The 20,538-nt window shown below is 36.9% G+C and overlaps 1 protein-coding gene across 2 annotated transcripts in view; it reads left to right on the top strand.

Moving 5' to 3' along the window:
- Positions 1 to 20,538, top strand: part of RABGAP1L (RAB GTPase activating protein 1 like) — a 770,846-nt gene that overhangs the window by 476,762 nt on the left and 273,546 nt on the right. For both annotated transcript variants that reach the window (XM_044267366.1, XM_044267367.1), the window contains exon 15: positions 7,026 to 7,100. In XM_044267366.1, coding sequence (XP_044123301.1) covers positions 7,026 to 7,100 — 75 coding nt within the window. The remainder of the gene's footprint in view (positions 1 to 7,025; positions 7,101 to 20,538) is intronic.

Here is a 20,538-nt window from a genome sequence, read left to right as displayed (position 1 = left end):
AATGACAAGAGTTCATTTTTTTTTTTTTGACAAGAGTTCATTTTTTGATAGCTGAGTAATATTCCATTAAGTATATATAGCCCATCTTCTTTATCCATTCATCAGTCAGTAGACATTTGGGCTTTCTCCATAGTTAGGCTATTGTTGATAGTGCTTCTATAAAAATTAGGGTACATGTATCCCTTTGAATCTGTATGTTTGTATCTTTTGATAAATACCTAATAGTGCAATCGCTAGATTGTGGGGTAGTTCTATTTTTTTTTTTTTTAAAGATTTTATTTATCCATTTGACAGAGAGAGATCACAAGTAGGCAGAGAGGCAGGCAGAGAGAGAGAGGAGGAAGCAGGCTCCCTGCCGAGCAGAGAGCCCGATGCGGGACTCGATCCCAGAACTCTGGGATCATGACCTGAGCCGAAGGCAGCGGCCTAACCCACTGAGCCACCCAGGCGCCCTCTATTTTTTTTTTTAAAGATTTTATTTATTTATTTGACAGAGAGAGATCACAAGTAGGCAGAGAGGCAGACAGAGAGAGAGAGGAGGAAGCAGGCTCCCCGCTGAGCAGAGAGCCCGATGTGGGACTCGATCCCAGGACCCTGAGATCATAGCCTGAGCCGAAGGCAGCGGCTTAACCCAGGCACCCGGGTTGTTCTATTTTTAACTTTTTGAGGAACCTCCATACTCTTCTCCAGGTTGGCTGCACCAATTTGCATTCCAGCAGTACAGGAGGGTTACTATTATTCCGCATCCTGGCCAACATCTATTGTTTCTTGTATTGTTAATTTTAGCATTCTGATAGGTGTGAGGTGATATCGCATCATGGTTTGTATTTCCCTGATGATCAGTGATGTTGAACATCTTTTCATGTGTTTGTTAGCATCTGGATGTCTTCTTTAGAAGAGTGTCTATTCAGTTATTTGTTTTGTGGGTGTTGAGTTTGATAAGTTCTTTGTAGATTTTGGATACTAGCCCTTTGTCAGATGTGTCATTTGCAAATATCTTCTCCCATTCCCTAGGCTGCCTTTTAGTTTTGTTTATTGTTTCCTTAATTGTATGGAAGCTTTTTATCTTGATGAAGTCCCAGTAACTCATTTTTGCTTTTGTTTCCCTTGCCTGTGGTGACGTGTTTAGCAAGAAGTTGCTGCAGCTGAGGTCAAAGAGGTTTCTGCCTATGTTCTTCTCTAGGATTTTGATGGTTTTCTGTCTCACATCTGGAATCTCTTTTACAAGGATGCTAATCCCATTCATAAGAGCTCTATCCTCCTGGCCTAGTCACCCCCTGATGGCCCCACTTCCTCAGTACCATCACATTTTGGATTAGGTTTCCACATACGAATTTAAGGAGGAACACAGTCTATAGCAGTGATATAATACAGGCATTAAGGGTACATCTGTATTTAAAGGGTAAATCTGTATTTAAACACACTTGGGTTCAAATCCTGGCTCTGGCTTTGTGTCTTTGCCCAGATTAACTACCCTCTCTAAGCCTCATAAACTTTGTGAGGGTTGAGAACGTATAAGAGCATTTAGCGCAGCGTCTGACACATAATAAAGAGGGCAGGCCTTTGTACACGCCTTTCCCTGCAGCATGCCTAAAGAATCTCCATATCCTTCCTGCAAGAATGTGAGGCCAAGTCTGAAGCAATTTTAGTTTCTTCCTTTTTTTTTTTTTTTTTTAAAGATTAAGAAAACATCACCGGGTCTGTGATATCTCCCTTGCCTTTAACTCTCCTTCTTACACTAGGACACTTCCTCACCCTTTCCCTCTGAGCTTCCATCTGTCAGACTTTCTCTCACTGTGCCCTTTTCCACTGCACATGCCACATTCTTCTACAGGACTCTGAGCTGAGGCGCACGGACAATGTCTTCCCATCACCGGATCCACCTCACTAAATGCGGTGTTTGATTACATAATAGATGCTCAGTTGATATTGACTTGCTGAATGAAAATATGAAATACTCTTGGGGACCCAGCCAGAAAAGTAGTCTATAGTTCAGAACAGAGACAAGAGACAGAGTGCAGCCCCAGAATTTTTTTTCCCCAAAACTGTTACAAAATTTTCAAATATATAGAAAAGTGCAAAGAACTGTACAGGAAACATCCATCAACCCACCACCTAGGTTCTCTAGGTAATATTTTGTTACATTTTCTTTGCCATTTATCTGTCATTCCATCTACCTTTCTATTCAGTTAATCCATTTTAATATTTTAAGGCTTTTCAGAATTGCTTTTTATGCTTTGTATCTTATGCCTGATATTACAACATAGGTATTATTAGCTAGAGCTCAGTATTTGCTAACAGTTTTCTTTTGTAGGTACAATTTACTCTCAGTGAAGTACACAAGTATTAGGAGTGCCATTTCATTAATTTTGACAAGTGCATATACTCGTGGAATCCAAGACATAGACTCTTCACAGTTAATCCCTGACCTTCCCCCAGAAGCCATCTTCATTTTGATTTTTTTCAATTTAATTTTATTTTTTTTCAGTGTTCCAAGATTCATTGTTTATGCACCACACCCAGTGCTCCATGCAATATGTACCCTCCATAGTACCCACTACCAGGTGTTTTGATTTTTTTTTAACCCTATATCGCTTTGACTTATAGAAATTTATATTAGTGGACCAAGAGAGGAGAATCATTTTCATATAAGATGTAGTTCACACAGCATAGTAGTCTTGAGATTGTTCCGTATTGCAGGTGTACGTGGTTCATTACTTTCTGCTGATGAGGAGTGCTTCGTTGTATGAATACACTTTCCCGATAAGGAATATCTGAGGCTGCTTACAGTTTGGGGCTATTATAAATAAAGTTTCTAGAAGTATGTCTTAGCCCTGTATCAGTCTTTCTTGTATTATTTGCGTTCATTTCTCTTGGGTGAATGCATAAATATGGAATTGCTGAGTCATAGGGTAGGTGTATGTTTAGTTTTCTAGAAAACTGTCAGACATTTTTACAAAGTAGTTTCACTGTTTTATACTCCTGCCAACAATGTTTGTGACTCCAAGGATACTAGCATTTGGTGTATCAGTGTTTTTAATTTTAGTTTCTGGTGGCCATGTAGTAATATCTCACTGTGGCTCTAATTTATTGACCAATAACGTTGAACACTTGGCCATTTTCTTACTGGCCATTCATAGATAACCCTCTGTGAAGTGTCTCTTCAAATCTTTGTTTTTAAAGTTGAGGTTTGACATTGAATTGTAGGAGTCCTTATGTACATCATGGAAGAGTTTTTCCAGATATGTTTGCAACTGTTTTCCCAGTCTGTAGTTTACCTATTTATTTTTTTAACAGTGTCTTTTCCTTACTGGAGGTTTTTTAAATTTGATAATGTATTTGTACCAGTTTATTCTTTTGTAGTTAGTGCTTCTATGTCCTGAGAAACCCTTGCCTTCACTAAGTTACAAAGATACTCTTTTCATTGAGTAGCCTCATAGTTTGAGTTTTATGTTTGGAACTGTGATAAGTCTGAAATTAATTCTTGTGTATGAAGTAAGATAGGTGTCAAGAATATTTATTTTCCCATTATGGATATCCAACTTTTTGAGTACATTCATTGAAACAATTTTCATATACTTACATGTTTACATATATAATCAATTTTATTTTCTTCATTGTATTATCTTGGTAACTTTGTTGAAATCAGATGACTTTGTCAGTGTGCTTATAGTTCTAGACTTTTTACTGTTTACTAATTTTTTTTGTCTGCCCTTGTATCAATTTTTTACTGTCTTGAGTATTATAATTTTACAGGAAGTATAGTAAAGGCTTCTCTTCTGTTACTCCTTTTTCCAGAATATCCACTTTCCTTTCTAGCTGTTCTCCTAATCTGTTCTCTGGTTCTTCAAGCCAATAAGACTGCAATTTCACATCCAAGTTTTAGCCATCCAGTGTGGTATCACTGGTGCCTGATCTTCACAAAAGCCGTACAGAATGGGAATTTTACCACTGTCAATTCCCTCTTCTGAGTCTGTTCTCCCCTCCAGGTTCTGACTGCTTTCGTTTAGGTCATCAATGTCTTCAGGTTAACTGCTATATGTATTTGCGCAGATATAGTTTAAATTTATTGCCAGAGGGAAGATTGGCCCAGTAGGAGCTACTCCTCCATCACAGAAGTGGTACCCAGATGTTTTTTAAAAGTTAGACTGAGCAGGCATCTGGCCAGAGATGCAATTAAAGTAAGGAATTGGGGAGAGGTTTGGTGCAAAGAGGGTCAAGTTTTGAATAGAGGGAAAGGATTCAGTTCACCTCAGTTAGAGAAGGCTTAGATGAAAGCCAAACAGTGCTTGGAAGAACTCCGAGGGAAAGAACTTGCTAGAACACTGTTTTTGACTTATTTTACTTTATTTTTAAATAAAGTCTTATTTATTTGAGAGAGAGAGTGCATGCGAGAGCAAACCTGAGTAGGGGGAGGGGCAGAGAGAAAGGGAGAGGGGGTAGAAGATTCTCCGATGAGCAGGGAGTCCAATGCAAGGCTGAATGCCAGGACCCCGAGATCATGACCTGAGGAGAAGTCAGACAGTCAGTTAACTGACTGAGCCACCCAGGCACCCCTAGGACACTGTTTTTTTGTGTCTGTGAATTGTAAAATCAATTTAGTAGGTGGCCTCTGAAAAGTCATTTTTGCTTCTAACCTAACTTAAAAACCATAAAACAAGTAGAAAGTAAGATCATCGCTTTGTTGATTTGTACTTTCGTCCTTAGCTCTCTAATTAGAGAGTAGTCTCTGGAGTCACTTAATTCATACCTCCTCTGGCTATTGTGTCATGGACCTGCATTTTTTGTTGAACTTGTATGCTGAGCCTATAAACAGCACACTTCTCAATAAATGTTAAATATACTTCTGTAAATAGATCAGACATTTGTTAAATGACGTCAGGGTTGATGAAGCATGACTGGCTTTTGGAGATCCACAGTTTTAAGAAACCTTTAGCTGACATCTTTCATGGGGGAAGCAAAGCCTTGAAAATATATTCATCATTCATATAACACCCTCTCTCATCAGCAAATCTCAGAATTCCTTGTTCATGAAAAAGGTAGTGACAGAGCACTATCACGAATGCTTCAGATTGGGATAGTACTAGAATGTTTTGCCTCTCTCTTCCTTTTTTGTTCCTTTTTTATTCTCTCTCTAACCCTTCCTCCAACCCCTGATACACACACCCATGATGAGGTCTGGATAAAAGTACAAATCAAGCAATCAGAAATGTATCTGTATAAATCAAAGAAAATTAAATAAGCAAAAGGATGCTAATGCATCTTTCAATTTTTAAAATTAGGCAGAGCTCTGTAAATTGGTGATAATGAAGAAAAAGCTTCTTTCAGATTCATTAGGTAATGTTTGCATGATCTAATTTTTCTCTCATTAGGAGAGAGTGTGATAATATCATCATTAGCAGAAGAAGATTAAAAGAGAACAATAGTACTTCAAAAGACACCATTAAGAGGCTGAAAAGGCAGGGCACAGATGGGAGAAAATATTGACAACACCTATGTCTGACAGTGGATTCATGAACAGAATGTATCAAGAACTTCCATGAATCAACAGTAGTAAGACAAGCAACCTAATTAAACAAGTGGGAAAATCTTGAACAGACAGTCACAAAAGACTATGTATCAGTTGCCTAAAAGCACATGATAATACGCTCTACATTGTTAGCATTCAGCGAAATGCAAATCAAAACCACAGGGATTAAGAAAAGGAAAACCTAGTGACAGGGTGGGATATTGACAAGGATATGAAGCAGTGAGAACTCACAGCTTGCTGGGCTGGGTGTGACGCTTGACTTACAACCTCTTTGGAAGATACTTCGTTATAAAGTTAAACATGCACTTGGCATTTAAACCTTGAACTTTCACTCCTGGGTCATTACTTAAAGAGAATGAAAACCTGTATCTATAAAAGACCCTTGTGTATACATGACAGCTATAGTCATACTAAGCAAACATGAAAAAATCCAAATGTTCAACCAGAGAAAGGGTAAGTTGTGGAATGTTTACACAGTGAAATACTCCTCCTCCGTGGAAAGGAATGAAATGCTGTTAACAGGCAACAACGTGGAGGAATCTCCAAAACATTATACTGAGTAAAAGAAGCCAGACACAGAAAAGTTTATATTATATGAATGCATTTTCAGTACCCGTACTCTGACTACCTTGGCATATGGAAGCTACCACACTTAGCCTCCTCCCCATGGTAACTCTTCCTAGTAATCTTTGCTAACCACTGCCCTGGACAGAGACAGCTTTTTTTTTTTTTTTTTTTTTAGAATAACATATAATGTACCATTTGTTTCAGGGGTACAGGCCTGTGAATCCTCAGTCTTACACAATTCACAGCACGCACCATAGCGCACACCCTCCCCAATGTCCATCACTCAGCCACCCCATCCTTCCCCCACCCCCCGCCAGCACCCCTCAGTTTGTTTCCTGAGACTAAGCATCTCTTATGGTTTGTCTCCCTCCCCGGTCCCATCTTGTTTCATTTCTCCCTCCCTTCCCCCCAAGAACCCCTGCCCTGCCCAGAGACAGCTTTTATACTCACAAAATCATAATGCATTTTATTAAGCACATTAAATGGAAAACCCCTCACTGAAGTGAAGCATAACACGTAGATGGGACCCATATAATGGGATACATGTCCAGGACTTAGCACAACTGGGATGTTTGTCTTTGCATCAAAACTCTCACATCAACTCTAGAACCTTCTTGCTCTCTTCCACTCTTTGCTTCAGCCTCCCATGGTGTCATTTGCCTGACTACAAACCATAATGGAGCGTTTAAAATTAGGTGCTGTGAGCATCTCTTTTTTCCAGATTCTAAAGATGAACCTGGGGATAATGGGACATCTAGAATTGCTTTAGGAACTGTACAACATCTTTGGGGGATCCCACTGTGCTAATGACTCACACATTTAAGTTGAAGTACCAGTGAAAATGTGGTGGACAGCCCAGGGTCAATGTTAACTTATGTTAAAGTCTGTGAATGTGTATAGTACTTTTTTCTCTTCATCTCTTCTCTAGGCCTACTCTGTCTATGATGAAGACATCGGGTACTGTCAAGGACAGTCTTTTCTGGCTGCTGTATTGCTCCTGCATGTGAGTAATTTTCCATGTGATAAATGGCATGGTGCTGCCAAGTTTATTTTATTTTCTACTTGGTTTTGTTCTTCTGTCCTATTTTCCATTTATCTGATGGAGATTACACATGGCACCTCTTTTTAAAAATGTACCTTTGGTGATAAAGTTAAAGATCTGATGTCAGGTACAGGACAGTTTCTCAATTGAATTAATAATGCTGACAAGAAGGGGATTTATTGGTTATTTGGAGTTATTTTTAATGAGAACCCTCTAGAATGAAAGAAGTCAATGTAGCTGCTCAGATACAAGCTGGACTAGAGCCATTGTGAAGGAATATGGCAAGGAAGTCTTATCTTTTCTACAGTTTATTTTTGTATACTCTTTTGCATCTCAGTCACTTTCATTTAACAGAACATTTATTGATCATCAGCCTGTCAGTGTTTGGCTAGGAAGTGGGATTACAAATATGAATAATTTATCATTTGTGTTACCAAAGGCCCTCTGGTTCAGGATAGAGCACAAGTATTGTAGGCACATACTTATTATTTTTGTTCTTTTTCCATGTCTTTATTGATTTTTCTAATTTTCACTAAAGAAGAACTTATAGCGTGCTAAGTAAAAGCAATACACAGAGTAAGAGTACAGAGAGAAGAATTACCCAACCCAGCTCTGCTGGGACTTTCAGGAAAGACTTTCTGGAGGAGATGGTATCCTTGCCCAGACAGAAATAATCGAGGTTGGGAAAGGGAGGGAACAGAGATGGCTGAAGAAGAGGAACAATGTGAGCAAGTATATGGAAACACAGAAGGTCACAGTATATAAAGGGAACAATATGAAATTACAGTTTCTTCTCAGCTACTATAGGAAATGCATACAAAGACAGGTGTGAGATAAAAATGGTCAGATGGGCAGGGACCGAACCATAAAGACTCTGTAATCATGTCAAGAAACGTGGGCTTTATTCTAAAGCGAGTGAGGAGCCATTAATCAGTTTGAAGCAAGGGAAGGATAGTTAGATGTTCATTTCAGATAAATTCTTCTTTTACCCTTGGGGAGGGTGAAATTAAAGAGGACAAGCAGCAGCAGAGAGATCAGTTAGGAAATTAAAAGAAGCTTAATTAAGAAACATGCAGGATACAAAATTGTTACGTTTTATGGAAGGATTGACAAAGGAAGAGTCAAAAAGTCATATGTCTAATTTTCTAGCTTTGGTGACTGGATGACTTGTGGTATTTTTTTTTTCTTTGACTGATGGTATTTTTAGCTGAGATAGAAAATACATCCATTGAGATTGAATGGAGAAAAATGATTAGGAGTTGATGATGAATTTTGTTTTAAATTCTTTGAGTTTGGGATATTTTGGGGGACTTCTGAATGAAGCTGTCCACCAACAAGGTAGACACTGGAGACTGATGATGAGGAAGAAATCACAATTGAAATCACAAGAGTAGATCGGATCATCTAAGAAAAATAGAATTCCAGAGCCCAGGAATTCCAGATATTTAAGGGCTGATGAGGAATAGGAATTCTAGGCAAATTTCGGATTTTCAGTAGGGTGGAAACCATGTCTGCTGTCAAACTCAGCAAAGAAGTCTAACAAGTTTAAAGCAAAAGCATTTCTTTTAAGTTTACATTCTGGAAATGAAGAGTGATTACAGTAGATTCACAGTGCTAATTCTGAACTTGATTCTGATGATAATAATGATATACAATGGTTATGTTGTGATAAATCACTTTATTTAACTTTGATTTCTTCTTCCTTTGCATTGTCATCTCTTTATGGTCTTCTTGGTCTTTTCCTCTTAGCCTTCTTTCTTTGACATCTCCATGGCCCATCTTCTTGGTATTCCCTGTGATAATCAAGCACTTTATGGTCACAAATTTCCAGAGCCCTTGTTCTGCTACTAAAGCCTCCGAGTGTCTGACGTAATCAGCTCTCTTACACAGGGGCCTGGAGACTGCACGCAGGACATGCGTATGTTCACCAAGGTTCAGAATCCTTTTTCCTCTAATCACTCTGATGAGAGTCGAAGTTAAAGCCATGGGTGGTGAAATTTCATCTTCTACAAAGTAATCTTTGCGTATATCAGTTTATTTAACATTTTAGACCGGAAGCCCTGTTAAACACATTACAATAGATTGGTTAAACTTCAGTGAGAAGGACATCTCCCTGGGATATCTGTCCTCAGATTTAACAGAGGGTTGGTTAAGTATGAGTTCATATTTATTGGGAAATACCTCCCACAACAAAAGAGTCAGTGATCCAGATAACTAGAAAACTCAGACACCTAGGATTTTTTTTCTACATTATCTACCCTCATATGATAAGGGTCACATGCCAAATCAGCACTTTAAACCTGCTTTCAAACTATTTCACAAGATGGATAGAAATCTAGTCCAGTTTTGCACACTTTCTACAATAATAGAATTATGCAGTTGTTGCCATGATTTATAAAAATAACTGGAAATCTAGAAATACCTTCAGAACCTTTCAGGAAATTTTCACTAATATTCATCATAGCGTTAATGAAAAACATTATTGTAATTTTTAATTGAGAGTATATGCAATAATTCTTTTAATTAGCATATTCCATTAACTGACCAACCCATCCATTAACTAACACAAATGAGAGAAATTAACTGTAATTTTTGTCTTTTTTCTATTTTTGCCTCTGTGGTTTAAACAGGTAGAAGAATACAGTCTAGCTTAAATAATTCATCAAATACACTATCTCAGGTTCTAGGGAGATACGTTATTAGGGTGTTACTGACTAATTTTTCATCAGTTACATAAGCAGTTACTTCTTGCTGCTTTCTGCTGCCAGACATCATTTGGCAGCTCCATATTAATCATTGTCAGAACCTGATTCTTTTGGGGATGCTGTCTTTTCCTCCCTCATGGTCATTTATATTTCACATTCACTGCCTAAGAGGAAAGGAAGATCAAAAGTGAAAGTATTCAAAAAACAAAAGTTTAGAATTTTTAACGTTTTCCATTGTCTAAGTAGTTATAAATAATAATTAGCTTCTCTTGGTGCTTGGAAATTTCCTGATGCTTTGATAATAGCTTTGTGACATGTATTTTAAGCCCTAGAAGAATTATCACAGTAGATGCTATTATAACTATTGATAGAATTACAAGAAATTTATCCTTTATAGTTGGTCAAGAATGTTATAGCACAGATAAGTAATATTATCACTGTAGTATTAATTATTGCTTATTTGGAAATATAATAAATAATGTCCTTTTATATATTTCATTTATTCTAAAAATCATATAAAATATTTTAAATAATTTTTGACCCAATATATTTTGCTAACATACTATCAAGTAATTTTAAATTATTTTATGTGACATATACTTTTCTTTACCTTCAGAAAATCATGTTCTTTTTTAAGGTTAAATTACTGAATGTATACTAACTACTATGGGCATGTATGGGAGCTTTTCAACTGTAGAAAGGATTATTTTGGGATAGTCCAGAATGTTTAAAATTATTGAATTTTCTAAAAACACTATGACTAGGCACAGTTCCTTTGGAAACCAAAGGCTTTATCTGACAAAGATATGCATACCTAGCAATTCCACTCCTAGATACGCATCTTGGTCAAATCTTTACACATGTATACCAAAATTGTGTATTAGAATTGTCCCAGGATCAGTGTTTATAACAAACAGCTCAAATGTCCACTATTAGAATGTTTAATACTATAATTGTAATTAGACATTAAAGTGGAAAAATTGTAATATATTTAATACTAGAACACTGTATCAATGAAACTAATGTTTTACACAATGTAAGTTAATGTGAATGAATCATACAAACATAAATTGTTTAGTTAGAAAACAAAGTATACTTGGTATCATTTGGTATGATTCCATTTCATGTGAAATTCAATAGCAGACAAAACTAAATTCTATTTTTAGGATGCTACCTAGATGGAAAGTATAAATAACACTAACAAAGCGATTATTGATAGTCAGGATAGTGATTTCTTGACTGATTGGGGTGGGACATACCAGGATCTTTAAGAGTATTGAAAGTATTCTGTTTCTTTTTTTTTTAAAGATTTTATTTATTTATTTGACAGAGAGAGAGAGAGAGAGAGAGATCACAAGTAGGCAGAGCAGAAGGCAGAGAGAGGGGGGGAAGCAGGCTCTCCACCAAGCTGAGAGCCCAATGTGGGGCTCGATCCCAGGACCTGAGATCATGACCCAAGCCAAAGGCAGACGCTTAACCCACTGAGCCACCCAAGTGCCCCAAGTATTCTGTCTCTCAACCTGGGTGGTAGCTGCACTTGTCTTTATAATTATTTGGTTTTACTTCATGATCAAGTAACTTATTAAAGTATACATTTAACTTCTATGCATTTTTGTGGGTTGCATTTAAGAATGAAATAAAGTTTAAATATTACAAATTACAAATCTTTTACTGCAATTCCTCAAAAAGGTTAGGGTTAAGGCAGGATTTAACGAATGGACTTAGGAAATGAGAAGCAGAGCTACTTCTTAGTTTTCCTAAAAGATTTCCACAGAATCCAAGGTACAACAGAGATCTTGACTTCTTAGTGTCTTTGTATGTTTACATTTATGTTTATGTTTATGTTTATGTCAGTTACTGAGGCCAGGACAGTATGATATTCTGATTGGCCTGGCCCAGGTCTTGAGTCCTTCTTTTTTTTTTTTTTTTTAAATTTTATTTATTTATTTGACAGACAGAAATCACAAGCAGGCAGAGAGGCAGGCAGAGAGAGAGGAGGAACCAGGCTCCCTGCTGAGCATAGAGCCCGATGCGGGGCTGGATCCCAGGACCCTGGGATCATGACCTGAGCTGAAGGCAGAGGCTTAACTCTCTGAGCCACCCAGGCGCCCCTTGAGTCCTTCTTGTTGCTGATACTGAACTGGATCAGCTTCTGCCTACAGGGAAAAGGTAATTTGATTCTAGATGAGAGCAAGATAGGATGCTACACAGATACATCACATCATCCACTAGTGATATCTTTGCTATAAGAGTTTTAGTGTATTTTGAATAAGTCCCTCTATACTCCCAAATCATTTTCCTTAAAATGCAAGAAATGTTCCTGTTCTAAGTTAATTCTTATATGAGAGCTTTTGAGTCATTTCTCAGTATTGCCCTATGAGTAAATACACTCAAGATATTTTACCTTTAAAAAATACTCTCTTGGCCACGGTTGCCAAACTGTGGAAAGAACCAAGATGCCCTTCAACAGACGAATGGATAAGGAAGATTTGGTCCATATACACTATGGAGTATTATGCCTCCATCAGAAAGGATGAATACCCAACTTTTGTAGCAACATGGACAGGACTGGAAGAGATTATTCTGAGTGAAATAAGTCAAGCAGAGAGTCAATTATCATATGGTTTCACTTACTTGTGGAGCATAACAAATAGCACGGAGGACAGGGGGAGTTAGGAGAAGGGAGTGGGGGAAATTGGAAGGGGAGGTGAACCATGAGAGACTATGAACTCTGAAAAACAATCTGAGGGGTTTGAAGTGGCGGGGGGGTGGGAGGTTGGGGTACCAGGTGGTGGGTATTAGAGAGGGCACGGATTGCATGGAGCACTGAGTGTGGTGCAAAAACAATGAATATTGTTACGCTGAAAATAAATTTAAAAAATAAAAAAAAAAACTCTCTTGGGGGGCACCTAGGTAGCTTAGTTGGTTAAGTGTCCCACTCTTGATTTCAGCTCAGGTCATGATTTTAGTGTTGTGAGGTCAAGCCCCTTGTCAGGCTCCATGCTAGGTATGGAACCTGCTTAAGATTCTCTCTCTCCCTCTGCCCCTCCCCCTCCCATGTGCATGCAAGCACACATACTCTCTCTCACTTTCTTAAAAAAAAACAGAAACAAAAACAAAAACTTTCTTGATCTTCCCATTAACTACTATCTTAAGTTTCTCTGCCGTTTCAAAGCTTAACTCCTTCACAGATAATAAAAACACAACTATGAATTTGAATGGCAGTTTAATACCTTTCAAGTTCTATGATCCTCAGCAAGTTTCCTAAACTCTTTGAGCTTCAGTTTCTTCATTTATTAAATGGAGATAATATTATTATTTTTCTAGGATTTTTGTGAATATTGAATACTTTATATTATCTTATGAATCTAAAGGGTCTTATTTTGTATCTGGCACAAAACAATGCAATCATGGAATTAAATCCAGGCTTAATAAATATGTAGTTATTGGAAAATCACTTAACTTCTCTGAACTTCACCAGTTAATATTAAAATGTAAAAATAATATCTACTTTACAGAATTTTTATGAGGATCAAATGGGGTTGAGAATGAATGCCTCTAAAAATGGTGTTTGCTGCTATTTGTTCTAGAATTGGCTTAATTATTTGCCCAGCCTTTTCCTTTGGACCTTTGTCCCACTAGCTTAGATTGATTACATACAGCAAACCTGTATATTATACAGTATGTTTTATGGCTTATAAATAGACATTCAATTTAAATGTATTTCAGTATTATTTGATTTAAAAGGAAAATGAAAGTTAGATGTTTTCATTTTATTTGCTTTTCATATTGTAAATAGAAAGTGAACACTCATGGTTTTTAAAGTTCTCACTAACATTTACCTTTGTTGAAGAAAATGAATGATTATCTTCATGGAAAAACAGATTTATTACAAAAACATGTGAAACACGGTCATGGAGAACAAAAAAAAATTAGTTTTATCCAAACAAGGAGATTATTTTATATTATCAACATGTAATTTTACTTTGAAATACACTTTGATGTTTTACACCAGATGAGCCTTAAAGACTTTGAAGTACTTAGACTTGCTTTGTCTTAGGGTTCATTGCAGAAAGAAATAGGGAAGCTTGGAGACTGTCTATTCAATGTTAGTACAGATGGCAGATCCTTAGCAATGTTTGTTACCAAACAATGATTACATCATGATTGATTTTCAGATTATGTGTATGAAGCAGGTATTTAGTTTTGTATTTCATAGAACCATGGATAATATTTTGATACCTTAAATTATAAGATTTTTTTTTAAAGATTTTATTTATTTATTTGACAGACAGAGAGAGATAGATCACAAGCAGGCAGAGAGGCAGGGGAAAGCAGGCTCCCCAATGAGCAGAGAGCCCGATGCGGGGTTCGATCCCAGGACCCTGAGATCATGACCTGAGCCGAAGGCAGAGGCTTAACCCACTGAGCCACCCAGGCACCCCAAATTATAAGATTTTAATATTTACCTCCTCCTTTCCCCAATAAAATAACACTGATTCTATAACAAAGCTCTTATACACAACAAAGATGGATATTCAGTATTAGAGATCCACTGTGTTCCAACATCTTAATATTTTTTTTTAAAACAATGTATTGGTTGGCAGTTCTGCCTGATTTGGATCCCTAGTCAATGGGCCAGACCAACTGTGGAACCTTTTCTACTACCCTGCTCAGCAGGGGAGCAAATTCATGGCCTCACCTAGTTGCTGAGCTTAGCCTTCAGTCCTGACGCTATAGGAAGCCTGGTGAGAGAATCTGAGCTACTGCAGACCCCATCCTATAGCCCCACTCAAGCAGAGACCCAAGTCAGGAGCTCTGCCCAACTGTTGAACATAGCCTCTGGCCTTTAATGACAGTGACCCTAAGCAGCCTCAAAGCCTAGCCTATAGTACCACCAAACCAGAGTGCCCAGCCTGAAGTCTTGCCCAGAGCTCAGGCTATGCTCTTACCAAATTCCTGAACATAGTCTGCAGCCTCACCTAATCAAGAAGCCTGAACAGTAATTCCACCTGACCACAGAACAGTCTCTAGCCTCACTCAGCTGTGGGATACAGCTTGAGACCTTCTGACCAGAAAGCCCAACCAGTTACCTTGGCCAACAGCAGAGCACAGCCAATAGCTTACCTGATTGTGAAGCCAAGCCTGTGGCCCTGCCTAACTTTGGGATACATGCTTAGGTCCCACCTGAACACAAAATCCAGCCCATGGCACTATCTGGTCTGGTACAACCTGAGACCTCACTTGACTAGGAGCTATTTCAGAGCCCAACCCATAACCCTGCCTAATTGTGGAGTCTAACTTGTTGCACTATCCTGCCAAGGAAGATCGCCTCTGACCTTGTTCATTTGAAAGTGATTGCAGTGCCCAGCTAGTGGCCCCACTTGACAGTGGAGCTTGGTCAGCAGCCCCATGTAGTCAGAGAGCCCACCCACTGGTCCTATTTGAATGTTGAGCATAGTCAGTAGGCTCGCCCAACTGTGTAGCCCGGCCAATACCATTCCCCTGGCCTTAGAACATGAGCACTCAACTACACTCTGCTTGCCTGTGAATACTGCCAACTGGTCCATCCAGTACCCTAAGCTGAGCTAACTTGTGAAGATCTTTTTATGCCAGAGCAAACTGTAATGTGTGAAAGAGGAGACCACTTACTCAAGTATGCAGATAAAAATGCAAGGAATCAAGGATCATGAAGAATCAGGTAAACGTGATACCACCAAAGGAAACTAATAAAGCTCAGATAACTAACTCTAAGGAGACAGAAATCTGTGAACTGCCTGACAAAGAATTCAGAATTCAGAATAATTCCTTTAAAGAAGTTCTGTAATCTATAAGAACACACAGATCACTAAATAAGATTAGGAAAACAAAAAGAAATCAACAAAGAAACCATCAAAAAGCAGATGCTAGAGTCAAGAATACAATGACTGAACTGAAGACTTTAATAGAAATATACAAAAGACTCAACCAAACATAAAAAGGAATCAGTGAACTAGAAGATAGGTCATTTGAAACTATCAAGTCAGAGGAGCAAAAAGAAAATGAAAAAGAGTGAAGAAATCCTACAGGACTTATGGGACACCATCACATGAGAAAGTATATACATACTACAGTTTAGATGGTTAGAATCTGAACAGGGTTACACCAAGACACATTATAATTAAGTTGTCAAAAATCAAAGAGAATTTTGAGAGCAGCAAGAAGAAAGTGACTTATCACATACAAGGGAACTCTCCATGTGACTATTCAATTTCTCAACCAAAACACTGTAGGCTAGGAAAGGGTGGGGTGACATATTCAAAGAATGTATTGAAAGATAAAGAATATTATACCTAGCAAAGATAACCTTCAAAAATGAAAGAGAAACACTTTCCCAAGCAAACAAAAGCTGAGGGTGTTCATCATCACTAGATCTCCCTTACAATAAATGCTAAAGGGTATACATCAAGCAGAATTAAAAGGATGCTCATTAACATTAACATATGAATGTGTAAAATTCACTGGTAATGGTAATTATGTAATCAAAGTCAGATTCTCTGATATATAATGGTAGTAACTAATACACTTATAACTCTTATATAAAGTTAAAGAGCAAATATATTAAAAATAACTATAACTACAATAATTTTTTCTACCCAATATAAAAAAGATGTATATTGTAACATCAGTAACCTAAAGTGTGAGGCAGGGAGAAGTAAAAATATCAAGTTTCTGTCTACTATCAAAGTTAAGTTTTCATAAACCTAAAATAGGATGTTATAACTGTAAGTTATTTTAAGTAAGTTTCATAGTAAACACAAAGCAAAAACGACAGTAGATTCACCAAAAGATAAGAGAAAGTGTTCTGCCACAGAATGTCATTAAATCAAAGGAAGACAGCAAGAGAGAAAGCAAGAAACAAAGTACCCACAAAAAAGCCAGAACACAACAAAATGTCAATAATGAATTGTTACCTATTAATAATTACTTTAAACATAAATGGATTAATTGTCCAATCAGAATCAATTGTCCACCTTACTGGAGGGGTAAAAAAAAGACCCAACTATATGCTGCCTATAGAGAGACTAACTTTAGTCATAAGGACACACATAAACTGAGAGTGAAAGGATAAAAAAAGTTATTTCAAACAAATAGTAACTCAAAGAAAGTAGAGTTTATATTAGACAAAATAGATTTTAAGCTAAAAAAGGTCAAAAGATACAAAGTCATCATTTAATGGTAAAAATGTCATCAAGAAGATATTAGCTATTATAAATATGTATTTGCCCACATTGGAGCACCTAAATATATAAAGAAGATACAAACAAAACTAAAAGGAGAAACGAACAACAACAATAATATTTGGGACTTTAATACCTCACTGTCAACAACGAATCATCTAGGCAGAAAACCAATAAGGAAATTTGAATAGCACTATAAACCAAATATACCGTACAGCCATATACAAAACATTCCATCCAAAACCAGCAGAATACACATTCTTCTGAAGTTCACATGGGACATTTTTTAGGATAGATCATATGTGAGGCCATAGAAAAATCCCAAGAAATTAACAAATATAGAAGCTATGTGAAGTAGCCTTTGTAACCATAAAAGTAGAAATTAGTTAGAGGAGAAGAGATGGAAAATTCATGAATATGCAGAAATTAACACACTCCTGAACATACAGTGATTTAAAGAAGAAATCATAAGGAAAGCTAAAAAATATCTTGAGAAAAATGGAAACACACCAAATACAGCAAAAGCAATTCTAGAGGGAACTTTATTATGATAAATGCATGCATCAAGGAAAGTCATACTTCAAATAACCTAACTTTATACCCCAAGGGACTAGAATAAGAAGAACAAACTAAGCCCAAAGTTAGTAGAAGGAAGAAGATAATAAAAACTGGAAAAGAAGAGCAAACAGAATTGACCATATCATTAAAAGGATCATGCACCACAAGTAAATGGAATTCATCCCTGGAATGAAAGATGGTTCATACATAAATCATAAATGGATACATCACATTAGTAGGATGAAAGATAAAAATCATCTCAGTAGATGCAGAAAAAGCATTTGACAAAATTCAGCATCCATTCATTATAAAAATTCTCAAAAAATTATGTACAGAGTGCATCTCACCATAATTAAGGCCCTATATGACAGGCCAGCAGCTAACATCAAACTCAGTGGTGAAAGGTTGAAAGTTTTCCCTCTAGACATACAGATGACCAAGAGGTATAATAAAAGATGTTCAACATCACTAATTATCAGAGAAATGCAAATCAAAGCCACAATGAAATATTACCTCATATATATTACAATGGCTATTATGAAAAGGCAAGAGGTAAACAGTATTGGCAAACATGTGGAGAAAAGGGAACCTTTGTATGCTATTGGTGGGAATGTAGATTGGTGCAGCCACTGTGGAAGACAGTATGGCGGATCTTCAAAAAATTAAAAGTAGAACTACCATATGATCAAACAATTCAACTTATGAGTATTTATCCAAAGGAAATAAAGAACACTAAAGCAAAAAGATACATGCACCCCTATTGTCATTGTAGCATTATTTACAATAGCCAAGATATGGAAGCAATCTAAGTGGCCATTGATGGTTAAATGGATAGGGAAAATGCGTCATATATATATATATATGCGTCATATATATATATATATATTCATATATATATATGAATAGAATCTTGGCATTTGCAACAAGAATGGACCTTGAAGGGATTATGCTAAGTAAAATAAACAGAGAAAGACAAATATATATGATCTCACTTATATGTAGAATTTTTTTCAAAAAATTCATAGACATAATTGATGGTTGCCAAAGGTGGGGGGGGTAGGGGTAGATGAAATGGGTGAAAGGGGATCAAAAGATACAAACTTCCAATTAAATAAACAAGTCATAAGGATGTAATGTACAGCATAGTTAATAATACTGTATTGAATATTTAAAAAGTGCTAATAGAGTAAATCTTAAAAGTTATCATTGTTGGGGCACCTGGGTGGCTCAGTGGGTTAAAGCCTCTGCCTTCAGCTCGGGTCATGATCCCAGGGTCCTGGGATCGAGCCCCACACTGGGCTCTCTGCTTTGCAGGGAGCCTGCTTTCTCCTTTCTCTGCCTGCCTCTCTGCCTCCTTGTGATCTCTGTCTGTCAAATAAATAAATAAAATCTTAAAAAAAAAAAGTTCTCATTGCAAAAAAAATTGAGCTATGTATTATGATTGATGTTAAACTAGACTTGTGATCATTTCACATTATGTACAGATATTGAACTATTAGGTTGTATACCTGGAACCAATATGTTGTGTGTCAAATACATTTCCACTGAAAAAAAGAAAAAGAAAGCTTTTTCTCTAAGACCAGGAACAATACAAGGTTGCCCACTCTCACCACTCCCACTAAACATAATACTAGAAATCTTAGCCAGAGCAATCAGCTAGAAAAAGAAATCACAGATATCCAAATCAGAAAGGGAAAAAATGGAAGTGTCTCTTTTTGCAGATGACATCATCTTATATATAGAAAACCCTAAAGACTCCACCAAAAAAACTGTTAGAACTAATCAGAAAATTCAGTAAAGTTGCCAAATATGGAATCAACAGTGAACTATCTGGAAAAGAAATAAAACAATCCCATTTACAATAGCATAAAAATTTAAAAATTTAGGAATAAATTTAATTAAGGAGGTAAAATAACTTTACACTGAGAACTATAAAGCAATGATGAAAGAAATTGAAGGGGCACCTGGGTGGCTCAGTTGGTCAAGCGTCTGCCTTTGGCTCAGGTCATGATCCCAGGGTCCTGGGATCCACATTGGGCTCCTCACTCAGTGGAAACTTGCTCCTGCTCCTTCTGCTTGTATATGTGCCCTCTCTCTCTCTCTCTCTCTGTGTCAAATAAATAAATAAAATCTTAAAAAAAGAAAGAAATTGAAGAAGACACAAATAGAAAAATATCTCATGCTCACGGATCAAAAATATTGGTAATGTCAAAATGCTCCTACTAACTGAAATCATCTACAGATTCAGCGCAATCCCAATGACAGTTTTTCAGAATCAGAAAAAAAAATCTAAAATTTGTGTGAAAACACAAAAGACCCTGAATATCCAGAACAATCCTGAGAAAGAAGAGCAAAGCTGGAGGTATCACACTTTCTGATTGCAAGCTGTATTGCAAAGCTCTGGTAATCAAAACAGTATGATACTGCCATAAAAGTTGATATGTAGACCAATGGAACAGAATTAAAAGCCCAGAAATAAACCTATGCATATATCATCAACTAATGTTTGACAAGGAAGCTAGGAATATTTAATGGGGAAATAAATGATAGTTTCTTTAATAAATGTGTTAGGAAAACTGGACAGCCATATGCAAAAGAATAAAACTGCACCCCTATCTTATATCTCTTATAAAAACTAAAATAGATTAAATATCTAAACATAAGACCTGAAACCATAAACCTCCTAGAAGTAAACATAGATAAAAAAGCTTTTTGACATTGGTCTTGGCAATGATTTTTTAATTATGACATCAAAAGCATCAAAAGCAAAGATAAACAAGTGGGACTACATGAACTAAAAAACTTCTGCACAGCCAAAAAAATCAACAAAATGAAAAGACAGCCTACACAACGGGAAAATATATTTGCAAACCACATATCTGATAAGGGTTAATATCCAAAACATATAAAGTACTC

This window comes from Neovison vison, chromosome 10 (assembly GCF_020171115.1).
Source record: "Neovison vison isolate M4711 chromosome 10, ASM_NN_V1, whole genome shotgun sequence".
In the NCBI taxonomy this organism is placed as follows: Eukaryota; Metazoa; Chordata; class Mammalia; order Carnivora; family Mustelidae; genus Neogale; species Neogale vison.
Note: the sequence above shows the minus strand (reverse complement) of the source record. Positions and strands in the feature narration are given on the sequence as shown.